The 14019-nt window shown below is 41.9% G+C and overlaps 1 protein-coding gene across 3 annotated transcripts in view; it reads left to right on the top strand.

Annotated features, from left to right (window-relative positions):
• The window catches only part of GRM7 (glutamate metabotropic receptor 7), a 393161-nt gene that overhangs the window by 131404 nt on the left and 247738 nt on the right, over positions 1-14019 (top strand). For all 3 annotated transcript variants that reach the window (XM_083600646.1, XM_083600644.1, XM_083600645.1), the window contains exon 2: positions 12729-12945. In XM_083600646.1, coding sequence (XP_083456772.1) covers positions 12729-12945 — 217 coding nt within the window. The remainder of the gene's footprint in view (positions 1-12728; positions 12946-14019) is intronic.

Below are 14019 nucleotides of genomic sequence, written 5' to 3' on the forward strand. Positions count from 1 at the left end.
TGAACGTATTGAAAACCTGAGACTTTATCCAAAATGTTGCCCTTTATGAAGTTGTGACCTGAGAATGCCTAAAGCCACAAATGTTTCTGTCCTTTACAAAAGCTGTCTACATTTACTGTCCCAGTAATGTAGAGTTGCTAATTCATCATTATGAATTCACTACAAAGATAACAAAGGAGAAAGACTGGGATTTGAGCAAACAGGATCTTGTTTGAACACAAGTAGCTTTAGTAATTGGCAAACATGAGCAGGCAAAGTAAGGGGAGAAAATGTGAACTGTAAACAGCTTAATGTTTTTGCAAAATTTCCACTATATGAAAGACTGTATTAAAGCAGCCTCTTTTGTTCAGCCACTCCAGTCCTCTTAATCTGAGTATTTCTTCTGAAATAAGTTTAAATGTTAGACAAGCCATGCCAATGTTGTGATTAGGTAGCATACGTCATCCTCAGTGGAGAAGTGGTATACTTAGCATTTAATGGATCACTTGCTGAACATATTATAATTATTTTTACTTAATTTCAGATGTTGGTTCAATAGTCAAATAAACCAACACTTCATTACAATGGTACATTTATATTTAGCTTCACAGTAGAATTCAATGCATGCTAACTCAAAAGTAAGCATCTCAGAATTTAAAGGGGCTTGCTCCCAGATAAGTTTCTATAAGGTTGCAGACTAAATTATGTTAAGTAGTTGAAACAGAAGTCACCTTTGGCTTTTACTATGCTGGAAGATCTGAAAGCTTCAAAAGCAAAAAAAATTCAGGGAGTGGGGGGAGTTAAATGTAATTGCACAGATGTAAAGGGACGCGGGTTGCGCTGTGGGTTAAACCACAGAGCCTAGGACTTGCCGATCAGAAGGTCGGCAGTTCGAATCTCCGTGACGGGGTGAGCTTCCGTTTCTCGGTCCCTGCTCCTGCCAACCTAGAAGTTCTAAAGCATGTCAAAGTGCAAGTAGATAAATAGGTACCACTCCGGCGGGAAGGTAAACGGCATTTCCGTGTGCTGCTCTGGTTCGCCAGAAGCGGCTTAGCCATGCTGGCCACATGACCAGCTGTACGCCAGCTCCCTCGGCCAATAAAGCGAGATGAGCGCCCCAACCCCAGAGTCAGTCACGACTGGACCTAATGGTCAGGGGTCCCTTTACCTTTACCTTTACTTGGATGATATCGTCATGCTGTTGGGCATGAGCGCTTGGTCTCAGACTGCATTCCAGGGGGAAGGGCCCTTGGTGTTTGTCCTAGCAGTAGAAGCACTTTCTAAGTGAATAACTTTAATTCAAGGCTGCAAATTATTATTCATTGCTGTTGGAATGCCAGAGTTTTTTGTTATGCAATTAGTGAAGTAAATTGTGAACAAAGAACAGCTGGGAGAACTGATCTGAGCTCTGACAGAGGAACATTTCTACATCAGTACAAGTGAAACCCAAAACCAATTCAGAGCCGTTAATCATCCATCAATCACATTGAATTGTTTAGTGTCTGACTGCAAATTTCTTCATAGTCCTCTTACTTTATATGCAAAGTGCATTGTGCCACCAGGAAACGGATGCTAAAATAACTTTTCCAAATAACTTTGGTTCAAAAGGTTGCGAATCTGTTTTCTGTTGCATTTTTTCCCCCTTCGTGTTGTCTGGAACCCATATCAATAAAACTTAATAGGAGGCTGAAAGTGAAATTACAGCAAACTGTGCACTTAATAATACCCCAGTGGGAGCTCATTAATATCTCAACAGGTACACTCATGCATTATCTTAATCGCACATGATCCTTAAAGAAATTGCCTTTTTATTTTTATTAAAAGTTTCCTAACAACTGTCTTTTGGAAAGAAGTTTCAGGTTGGTCTCATTTTATTAAATTTTGCCTCGGTAGCAAAAGAGATGAATAGCAAAATTTACTTAGTAATTTGAAGTGATATAACATTAGACATTGCATTTATATTGCTATTAATGTCAGTGTTTCTTTTTACACAGTGGGAGAAACCAAGCAAGTAACAGAGCGAAAGCAGTAGGGCGGAGGAGATTGATCAGCCAGCAGTGGCAGATGCCACAGTGAAGCAGGCTATATATCCTTTGTGGATTGCTCTCTCCCATATTCTAAGTGAGACACAGTAGCAACAATGCAACAATGAGATTTAATGCTCACGTTAGGTTGTGGCCAGAAAAAACGAAACTGCAAAAATTATTTATTTAATAAAATATAGACACCGCTCGATTGTAAAAATAGAACCTAAAAACAAAACAAAAACGAGGCTACAAACTTCTGACCATCTGTGGGTGATACTCAGAGTAAACATTCATTTAGAGTCAATGTTTAGCGTAATTATTAAATTAGCTTGGGGGGGGGGCGGGGGGCAACCTGCATTCAAATTCACATTTTCAAGTGTGATCAGCAAAATGTAAGGTAAAGGTAAAGGGACCCCTGACCATTAGGTCCAGTTGTGGCCGACTCTGGGGTTGCGGCGCTCATCTCACTTTATTGGCCGAGGGAGCCGGCATACAGCTTCTGGGTCATGTGGCCAGCATGACTAAGCCGCTTCTGGCAAACCAGAGCAGCGCATGGAAACGCCGTTTACCTTCCCGCCGGAGCGATACCTATTTATCTACTTGCACTTTGACATGCTTTCAAACTGCTAGATTGGCAGGAGCAGGGACCGAGCAACGGGAGCTCACCCCGTCGCGGGGATTCGAACCGCCAACCTTCTGATCGGCAAGCCCAAGAGGCTCAGTGGTTTAGACCACAGCGCCACTTTCCCTCAAAGATCAAGAACTCAGAACATTTCAACATTTACTTTCCCCCCTGTTAGTAGCCACCAATCTAAATAGCATTTCTGGTGTGCTTTGTTAAACTCTGATTGGCTTGTTATTGTTAAGTTGGTTTAAGGCAGGCTTGGCCCTCCAGCTGTTTTAGGATTACAGTTCCCATCATCCCTGACCACTGGTCCTGTTAGTTAGGGATGATGGAAGTTGTAGTCCCAAAACAGCTCGAGGGCCGAGTTTGGCCATGCCTGGTCTAAGGGGTTAGTCCTCCAACTGGGTTGGGACCATGAATTTCTTCACTGTTGTGGTTCAATTTAGAAATGGAATCCACTGTATATATGGAGATATTTCCCCATCCCTACTCAGGCCCCCTCTCCTAATGAAAGGGGTGCTGGGGCAGAGCCATGGAGCCAACCTCTGAACAGCTGTCCTGGGTGAGGCTGAGGTGGGTAAGGCGATAGCCAGGTCAGGGCTTTGTGAATGTACAGGCAACCCTGCGCCCTGCCACAGCTTCTGAACAGTCTCAATATTGTTGCCACCCTGCCTGCTCCAGCCCTGCCCAGGGAAGCTATAGCAACACTGGTGTCAGGAGAGCATCTTCACAACTTGGGCCCACCACACTGCCACTTTTCCAAGAGTTAAATTAAGAATTATTGGTCTTTATATCACTGAGGGATGTTCTTGTTGTTTAGTCGTTTAGTCGTGTCCGACTCTTCGTGACCCCATGGACCAGAGCACGCCAGGCACTCCTGTCTTCCCCTGCCTCCTGCAGTTTGGTCAAACTCATGCTGGTAGCTTTGAGAACACTGTACAACTATCTCATCCTCTGTCGTCTCCTTCTCCTTGTGCCCTCCATCTTTCCCAACATCAGGGTTTTTTCCAGGGAGTCTTCTCTTCTCATGAGGTGGCCAACGTATTGGAGTCTCAGCTTCAGGATCTGTCCTTCCAGTGAGCACTCAGGGCTGATTTCCTTAAGAATGGATAGGTTGATCTTCTTGCAGTCCATGGGACTCTCAAGAGTCTCCTCCAGCACCAGCACTGAGGGATAGATAATGACAAATATCTGCAAGTCTGCTCAATGAGAGTAGAGGCAGCAGTTGATCACCGAGGTGGTACCTGGGGCTCGGAAAAATATATTGCCCTAAGCCATAGGGTTCTGTTGCACTTTTGTTTATGGAGGGGAAGGAAGATTTACCCCATGTTCTTTCTCTGCATGGTCCAAAGGGCTATCAATTCTGTGTGAAGCATACATCTCGCTGGATTGTACTTTTGTAGAGTCTGCATCAGTCTTTCTGTTGAGAGACTATGGAAAACATCTGTTTTCATCCATTTTTTTGGCTCAGTTTAATCCGTACAACACAGGGATGTTTTCACTGCATCTGTTATGAAATATGTTACAGCACTCAATCATGTTCAGTAAACCCTGACTTTCAGAAGAAACTCAGTAAGAAAAGAGGGGGGATAGCTCTCCCTGGGGAGGAAACAAAAAAGATTTCGAGAATAGAGTTCTGTACAAATAAGGTAATGGGGGAAAATATGATGAAGAGCAATGCAATAAAATGCCAATGGATGCATTCTATTTGATTACAAGGATTTCTATGTACTTTCCCATGCATTGTAGCTTTGCAGCACAATATGAAAAAGAAAGAGTTCTTGAAAACAATTATATATACTGAAATGATATTGAAAATTATACTGGACTTTTAAAAGTGAGTCCTGCCATTGCATTTTAGAAGGTTGGCTACTCTGTTCAAGTGCAGATCAGCACCAGCCTATGGACCACCACTCTGTATGGCACTGAAGAAGACTCCATACCAGCCACGAGAAAGCCATTGGTTTCTGCACACTCATCCACACACACATCCTCCATCCTGGAAGCATAATCACAGTCCTGAGTGCCAATTAGGGAGGTGTGGAGAAGCACATTTGACCCTTGGGCTTGAGGTTCCTCACCCATTCAACCCAATGTAAAATATTAGGCCAACAAACCAGAATAATGATAAATGGCAATCTCATTCAAAACTAGCCATTTGTTTAGTTTTGCTGCTACTACGAAGAGGAATACTCTGTGAATGGTATCGAAATCTTCATTTGATTAAAAAAAAGCCCCATGGATGTCATTTATAGACCAGCTGGTGCGCAAGGACAAAGAACAATATACTGCTGGCGTAAACCCCTGGCACTACAGGGCAAAGCAAACAATATTTTCAACTAGATTGGTGCCAAGGTATCAGCCGTGGTAACAGTATCAGCAGGCCAAGGGAATGAGGTGATACATTTCATTCAGATTGCAGAAGGCACAGAGTGAAACCCAGTAAAATCCTGCCTGATGTTAAGTTCCAGTAAATATCTGAGTGTACTGTTCATTTTTAAGCAAACCTTATATTTGGGGCGGAATTGTCCATTTAATCCATATCAACCAGGCTACATAAACCGAACTTCCTCAGCAAGACTATAAGGCTCAAGGACAAAGTCCTTCTTGAGATACCCTAAAGAACTAGGACATTTGTGACTTTAAAGGTTAAAAAAACCTGCAGTTGAATTGAGCCCAGAAGCATGGCAGCAATCGCTGCAGCACCTTGAGATAGGCAAAATATGCTCCGCTGAGGCTAGAGGCCAATCTGCACATTAACATTATTCACACTTGCTTTCAAAAGTGTGCTTAAATTGGCTGCTCTCATTCTGAAGAAAAAATAGCTGCAGGGCCCCTGATCAAGAATGTGTTTCTAATCCAGATCGGGAACTGTGCCAGTTTCCTCCTGAAAATCATTTTCCTCCTACTCAGCTTCCATTTGCCCCCCAAAGGCTCTGTTCCATGCAAACAGGACTATTGGGGGCAAACTTCCAATCCAGATCAGGAGTACATAAAATTGGCCAGTTTAACTCTCTATTCCAATGGGGCTGCTGCGAAATATAGCAGCTATTTCATATATTTGAAAAACAAATATTACGGTAGTTGGTCTATAGGGTGCTACTGGACAATTTTTTAAATTTTTATTTTGAAAAACAAATTTAGCAAACCTGAACCCTTTGTGCTCTGTGTAGTACTCAACAATCATGGGTCAGTCCTATTCAAATTCCTAGGAATATGTTTAATTTACTAAGCTATCGGGGTCCAATTTACCATGACAGAAAGGAACAGGAAAGCGGAACTACCAAATGTCAAGCTAACTGTGCTTCATTTTGTCACCAAAAACTTTGCAAAACAGGGTAAAAATAAGGCAACCATTACCCCCCCCCAAAAAAAAATTACACTAAGAGTTTGAGAGAGCAAAGAGAAGAATAATATACACTCAGGTTGTAAATGTGTCTCACATGATCCTTGTTTAGAAGAAGAGTTTGTGGTGAGAATCACTGAGGACTGTTGAGGTGACACCCTGCAGCTTTAAGATTGAATGCTCATGCTGGGTCTCTATTACATATCAATCCGACGGTGCTTATATAATGGATTTATGGTTCATGGCTTCCCAGTCATTTTTTAAAGTGTGAATTAGCCAAGATGCTTTTTTTGTGTGCTTAAACAAATTCCATCTCCTTGTCAGCCTCTCTTCTCTTTCTACTTTTAATCCTGCAGCAAAGCCATGGTAATGCTGAATTTGTTGACATCCCTGCCATTCCCATGGCAGCAGGGTGCGGTGCTTTAAACACCGGAATTGCAGGATCAAAAACAGGAAAGAAAGAAAGTATAGCAGGGCTCCAACCCTGAATTCTAATACTGACATTTTTATAGCAGCAGAGCATGCATTAGGAACTTTTGTTGTCTCTTTTGTTAATGCATTTACTCTCTTTAGTGATGCCTAAATATCCACCCCACTAAAAGCTGTCTCTTTGATATCTTTGTATTTCAGAAAGAGTTAGCCACCCCTCTTTGGCTGGCCAATATTCAGGCTTTTGGTAATTGTTTTATTTAGTTCGTATATGAACAGCTTCCCACGAGGTATCCCAATATACTATATTATATACTGTATACAGTAGTCCCTCATTTACACACATTTGACTTGCACGATTTCAACCACTTGCAGAGGAGCCAAGCCAGCGTTTTGAGTTCAGTCCACCGTGTGCTGGGGGCCTTATGCAAAGCTTGTGGAGTAATCACCAAGTAGCATTTGGGGGAGAGGGATTGGGACCTAATTTTACAGATAAGTATTTCTGTATACCTTTGTATTGTTCCTCGGTGTCCCTGTTTTACCTCCCAAGTTGATCAGCACCTGCCTACCTGAGTTCTGCAATAGAGGGCATGAAAAATATGTTCATAAATACCAATGATGCCGAGAGACTGTTGTATTCTCTCAGGAAATTATGGATGATTGTGAGTTCCCAATATCTTGTCAATGACATATGTTTGTGCTGCACACTCCACTTCTCATCCCTACCAGAAAAGGCCCTTGACAGCTGAGCACTCACAATTCATAGTAGTTCACTAGCTTGAGTTTTGAGTCTAGACTTCCTAAATTTATGGTTCCCGTATGATTGCAGATTCTTGGCTGCTTTGTTTACTGACAAGCATCTCTCTCTTGAAGACACCTTTCAGCTTCCTATTCATCTGTGACTTGATTGCTCTAGAATTGAACTTTTTGACTCAATAAGTTGTATATTGAGTTTTTTTTCTTTTCTTTTAGCTGACTTGAGCAGATGTTGTTTGTTTCATACATATGAGATGGTAACTTTGTGCTGTGAATTGCAGTGATGATCCTTCAGGGAGTAGATATGATGGAAAGAGGACTTCAGCATAGCTCACAAAGTTTATTGCAGGGCTTGCAGGAAATATTGGACCAAATTGGCGACACTGCAAAAAAGAAAAGAAAGGGGAAAAACAATCTGTACAAAATTCCTCATGCCACACAAAGTTTATATGCACACACACACACACACAGTGGTACCTCGAGTTAAGAACTTAATTCGTTCCGGAGGTCTGTTCTTAACCTGAAACTGTTCTTAACCTGAGACACCACTTTAGCTAATGGGGCCTCCTGCTGCCGCTGAGCGATTTCTGTTCTCATCCTGAAGCAAAGTTCTTAACGCGAGGTACTATTTCTGGGTTAGCAGAGTCTGTAACCTGAAGCGTCTGTAACCTGAAGCGTCTGTAACCCGAGGTACCACTGTATATATATATGAGAAAATGTGGAATGAAGCTGACATCTGGATTATGTTTCTCAAGAGTTAAACACACACACAATCAGATTTAAAGCCCTGTGTATCATTCGGCAACTTACTCATTTAAAAAGGAAACAAAGAATTTTAAGAAGCCAGGGCTTTATTTAATTCCTTTTTAGATTTCTCACCCATTAGATTCCTTACCCACCCCTTACCATAAGGTCCCAGGATGGGTTACAAATAATGACTGCTTATGAACACATACATTTTTTTAATTGCTAACTGTTGACACCCCACTCCACCACATCTTGCATGGTAGGCAAGATGGTAGGGGCATGTGAAAGCCAGGAGGCCCGTCAAAGGAGCCCATTCCTTTCTTTAATGCCCTGTGTGTTGTTACAGATTTCTCTTTCCGGTTATTTAACCTGCTGGAAAACAGTCCATCAGCATAGTCCACTAACCAGGCCAAATAAGCCCTCCAAGCTAAAGGGATAGCTTGACTTACAGATCCAGGCATCTCAGAGTTGGCAGTGTGGTGTTTTTATGATATCTTGGTTTTGTTCTTATATATTGGTATATCTTTCTGAACATGTGGATTATAAATGCATTAAATAAATGAAAAAGGATCAGGGGCGCCATGTCCCTTTTTGCCACTTGAGGTGAAACAGGAAGTGCAGCCCTGCCCTGCCAATGCCACTGCCATCATACTTGCTGCCACTGCCGCCGCTTCTCTGCTGGCCTGCAGGGCTGCCAGAGGCAGCTGCCACAGTCCACCTAATGACTGAGGGTGTTCTGAATATTGTTATATTTGGTGATAATGCTCCAAACTTGCCACCAAGTGATGCTGTTCACAAGGCCGTTTGGCAGGAGGGGTGCTGACAAGCTCTCTGAACCTTGGGATAACTTAAGCCAGCTTTGGTCACCGTGCTTGATGACCTCTGTTGATAGAGAGACAGGGAAACGTGCCCTTGTTAATTCTACTCAACCTTTCAGTAGCTTTTGATAGCAACCTTTTGGAGTGGCTGTCTGAATTAGAGGTGGGTGGCACTGCTTTGTGGTGATTCCAGTCTTATTTGGATGGTAGTTTCCAGTGGGTAATTCTCTTCGGCCCCTGGAGCCTTCAACGAGGGGATCCTCAGGGTTTGATTTCATCTCCCATGTTGTTTAAAATCTACACAAAACGGCTGAGGTGGGATCTTCCAAAGTTTCAGAAAACGACGTCAGCAATATGCTGATGACACACAGCTCTTCTGCTCCTTTGCTTCTGCAGGTGTGGCAGTGGATGTGCTGGACTGTTGTCTTGCCTCGGTAATGGACGGAGGCAGTATTGGGCTCAGGGCTTTAATACCTCAAAGACCGCCTCTCCCCATATAAATTGACCCGGACTCTGCATTCATCATCTGAGGCCCTAGAATCATAGAATCATAGAATCATAGAGTTGGAAGAGACCACAAGGGCCATCGAGTCCAACCCCCTGCCAAGCAGGAAACACCATCAGAGCACTCCTGACATATGGTTGCCAAGCCTCTGCTTAAAGACCTCCAAAGAAGGAGACTCCACCACACTCCTTGGCAGCAAATTCCACTGTCAAACAGCTCTTACTGTCAGGAAGTTCTTCCTAATGTTTAGGTGGAATCTTCTTTCTTGTAGTTTGGATCCATTGCTCCGTGTCCACTTCTCTGGAGCAGCAGAAAACAACCTTTCTCCCTCCTCTATGTGACATCCTTTAATATATTTGAACATGGCTATCATATCACCCCTTAACCTCCTCTTCTCCAAGCTAAACATGCCCAGCTCCCTTAGCCGTTCCTCATAAGGCATCGTTTCCAGGCCTTTGACCATTTTGGTTGCCCTCCTCTGGACACGTTCCAGTTTGTCAGTGTCCTTCTTGAACTGTGGTGCCCAGAACTGGACACAGTACTCCAGGTGAGGTCTGACCAGAGCAGAATACAGTGGCACTATTACTTCCCTTGATCTAGATGCTATACTCCTATTGATGCAGCCCAGAATTGCATTGGCTTTTTTAGCTGCCGCATCACACTGTTGGCTCATGTCAAGTTTGTGGTCAACCAAGACTCCTAGATCCTTTTCACATGTACTGCTCTCAAGCCAGGTGTCACCCATCTTGTATTTGTGCCTCTCATTTTTTTTGCCCAAGTGCAATACTTTACATTTCTCCCTGTTAAAATTCATCTTGTTTGTTTTGGCCCAGTTCTCTAATCTGTCAAGGTCGTTTTGAAGTGTGATCCTGTCCTCGGGGGTGTTAGCCACCCCTCCCAGTTTGGTGTCATCTGCAAATTTGATCAGGATGCCCTTCTTCATGTCTCTCATCCATGAGAGGTCTGGAGGATGGCAACACAAGAACAGGTCTTTTCTGCAGTGGTTCCTCACCTGTAGAATGCTCTCCCCAGGGAGGCTTGCCTGGCTCCTTCATTACATATATTTTGGTGCCAGGCAAAAGCATTCCTCCCTGACCTTTGGATAATTAAGCCATCTATGACCTTTTAAACTGTGTGTTTGGGTTTGCTGTTTTTGTTTGTTATGTATTTTTGTGTTTTTACTTTGTAAATTGCCTTGTGATCCTTATATGAAGGTCAGTATAGAATTTAATGATAGATGATAGATAGATAGATGATAGATAGATAGATAGATAGATAGATGATAGATAGATAGATAGATGATAGATAGATAGATAGATAGATAGATAGATAGATGATAGATAGATGATAGATAGATAGATAGATAGATAGATAGATAGATAGATAGATAGATAGATGATAGATAGATGATAGATAGATAGATAGATAGATGATAGATAGATAGATAGATAGATAGATAGATAGATAGATAGATAGATAGATAGATGATAGATAGATAGATAGATGATAGATAGATAGATAGATAGATAGATGATAGATAGATGATAGATAGATAGATAGATAGATAGATAGATAGATAGATGATAGATAGATGATAGATAGATGATAGATAGATAGAATAGTCTTTTGCTGGGTTTCTCTGCTGCAGTGCCAGTTGATGCTTTAAGAATTGAAGCGGCTTGGTCCTCATGTTCAGTCTCCCAGCAGGCCTGCTTATTTTACAAAAAATTATCTAAAAACCAATATTAATAACATTAACAAAATATAAACCAAGAAATAAACTACTCACTGTTGAATTCATAAACACACGCTCTGCACTATCATCATATTTTTGCTTTTGTAATATTTGTAATATTGCATAAGTGTTATCAAATACGTGGTAGTAAGTATACCTGATTTTATTTTGAAAGTGTGATGGTAAATCTGTGTGTTGAAGATAGCACTCCTCAAATTCTTGCAAGAAGGTATGCTCAGGGTGATCAAGCCCCTTAGAAATTTCAGTTCCCTGCTTGAGACACTTACTGACTTGACAGGGACCTGTTTAAAATGAGCAACAAATTCTTTTAAAAATGCAATCCTAGCAGAAAGGCAAGTAAGGATAGGAAAGGTAATGAGGGATAGATTTCTCTTTAAAATGTAAGAAATGCTTCTATAACCTTGCCTGAAAGTTTGAGCACTTTTTTGGTGAATAATTTACAATAGCAAGGAGAGGCTGATGCTGCAGGTTCTTTCTGTTTGGTGAAACATTACTGAAAATAATGATTAAATAAGGCACAGTCAGCCCTGTTAAACCAAACAGATATGTCAATGAACAGTGTAACGCTTCCAACAGAAAGATGTTGTCAAATGGTTACATATCATTATCAATGGGATTTGGCAGTGCTGAGTGGTTTTGAGTATGGCCATGATTGCACATACAAGAATGAAATTTAGTATTAATAGGTGCTATTCAACCCTGCACTCTTCCAATCATTTTGTCTTTGCAAGCATTTCACCTTGCCGGATGCTATGATCTTCCTCCTCCTCCCATGCCCTGTTTTCGGGGTTCTTCCAATGTCCCCCCAGACCAAGATCAGGAGGCATGAGAGAAGGAGAGAAGGAAAAGCCCAGCTATGCAAGTGGAAGTCATTATGTGGGGTTTCTACTGGTGGGGCTGGTTAGGTGAATCCTGCCTATTCTTTTCTTAAAAGAGACAGAAATCAAGGCCTCGTGTCTGAATAGTTAAATCAGAACATACATAGGTAGCCCTGGTGAAATTTCAGCAGGCAGAGGTGGTCTGACTAGGAATTTTGCTGACTGGAAATTGGATTTCCAGTGCTCTGCACTGCTCCATTATGTCCCGTGGAACAGCTGGTGCACATAATCCCTGATTTTTAGGGAGGGCTTCATACTTGAGATTCCAGTGGATCTTACGCTCAGGTTTTGTGAGAACAGGATGCTGGATTAGATAGGCTTAGCCTGATCCAGCAAGCTCTTATGTTTTTAATGGCTGGTTGACTGGATTTTCTCATAAATTGGCAATGCTTATGACTGAGGTTGATAAGAGCCAAAGTAACAGAGATGATCACAAATTGGTGGGAACTAAGGCTCTAGTAGGCAGTATTCAGACTAGCAGAGCTAAGTGTAAACAGGCAAATACTCAAGAACCCTAAAGATGGTGAAATATTGTTGACAAATCACTCATCATAAAGTCCATGGGGGGGGGGGCAAGCTTACCCAAGTCTTATCTCAAAGCATGCTAACTTATCCTTCATCAAAGAGGTTCGTGGAAGTTTTTTGGGGACAAAACTGATAATAGTTTAATTGGCCTATTAGTATTCACATAATGAAAATCATTTGAAAGATGGCTTCATTGACTTTCACTTAGGCACTGACGGAGACAGAAAGTAACAGATGGGCACTGGGAAGACTAATTGTGTTATAGCTCAAGCTAATTGTTGTGCGTGTGTTGAGTTTATCAATTTATAACTCCAAATAATTGTTCTATTCCCTACAGATACCCCAAATCAGTTATGCTTCAACTGCACCAGAACTAAGTGACGACAGGCGCTATGATTTCTTCTCACGGGTGGTACCTCCGGATTCCTTCCAAGCGCAGGCGATGGTGGACATCGTGAGAGCTTTGGGGTGGAATTATGTCTCCACATTGGCTTCTGAAGGAAGTTATGGAGAAAAAGGCATGGAATCTTTTATACAAATTTCCAGAGAGTCAGGTAGGTGACAAACCACGCTGCACAAAATGGGAACTTATTTTAAATACTATATTGAACGAAGCTTTATTCTTTAACATTATTCATACCTTCACAATTCCATTCCTATGGTTTCTTCATTTCTCTCTTCTCAACTTACATAGAGGTTTTTAGGAACAAAGCACTTATGAGTCTGAGAGCTAAATGGCATTAATGCTCTGTTGGAGAAAGATATAACAGTGAAATTGTATCAAGCTTCTGGTGCACCCACTGTTAAAATCACGTGCTATGGTGAGATAGTACAAAGCAATGTTTTAGCATATTGAGTCCTTATCTCTTCACAGCCAAGAGTGCTTTTAAACCAAGCAATTTCTTAGATATAAACTTTATGTCAGACAATTCTTCTATGTCTTTCAAATAATTTTACACATATTTTTTTAAATCAGATGGGACAATGTGAGGAGGTCTCAGCTTGAGGGATCAAAGGTTATTAGCTCTGAAGAGACACCAAACCTGTTTTAATGCAATGGGCTTGGAAGCCTAGAGAAGTTCAGTCTATTGATATATGTTCAAAGGCTCCCCACTTACATTTGAAGATATTCCCACACTATTTGAGATAAATCAGTAGTTTTCAAACATACCTTTTTGGGAACCTTTTCCACAATGACGAGTCTGCTGTGGAACCCCTGCACATGTCTTTTATTGAAATACTAGTATGTGGTGCAAGATTCATGGCCACATTTTAGAATGTCCATCCATAGGTTTTGGCAGTAGATATCTGAAATCCAGTTGCCCACATTGCTGTTGCATACAGAGAGGGAGGGAGGTAAGGTGTCTGCAAGGTCAGCAAATGCACCTGTGGGAGTGCTATCTTGGTTCTGCAAGTGTGTTTGTCATCATAGTGACCTCACTGCTGCCTCAACCCTCTCCACCCTGGTATGTCGTAGTGACATGCTGCAGCCCCACCCCATCACCTAGTACTGCTTATGGGCTCCGTCATTGCCTTGAGTACAAGTCGTTTTCCATGTGAGTTTATCTGCTGCTACTGATCTCCTCACTGAGAATCTTGATACATTGCCAAAGAATCCCAGGGTTCTC

The sequence above is a fragment of the Podarcis filfolensis genome (assembly GCF_964270895.1).
Source record: "Podarcis filfolensis genome assembly, chromosome: 2".
Lineage (NCBI taxonomy): Eukaryota > Metazoa > Chordata > Lepidosauria > Squamata > Lacertidae > Podarcis > Podarcis filfolensis.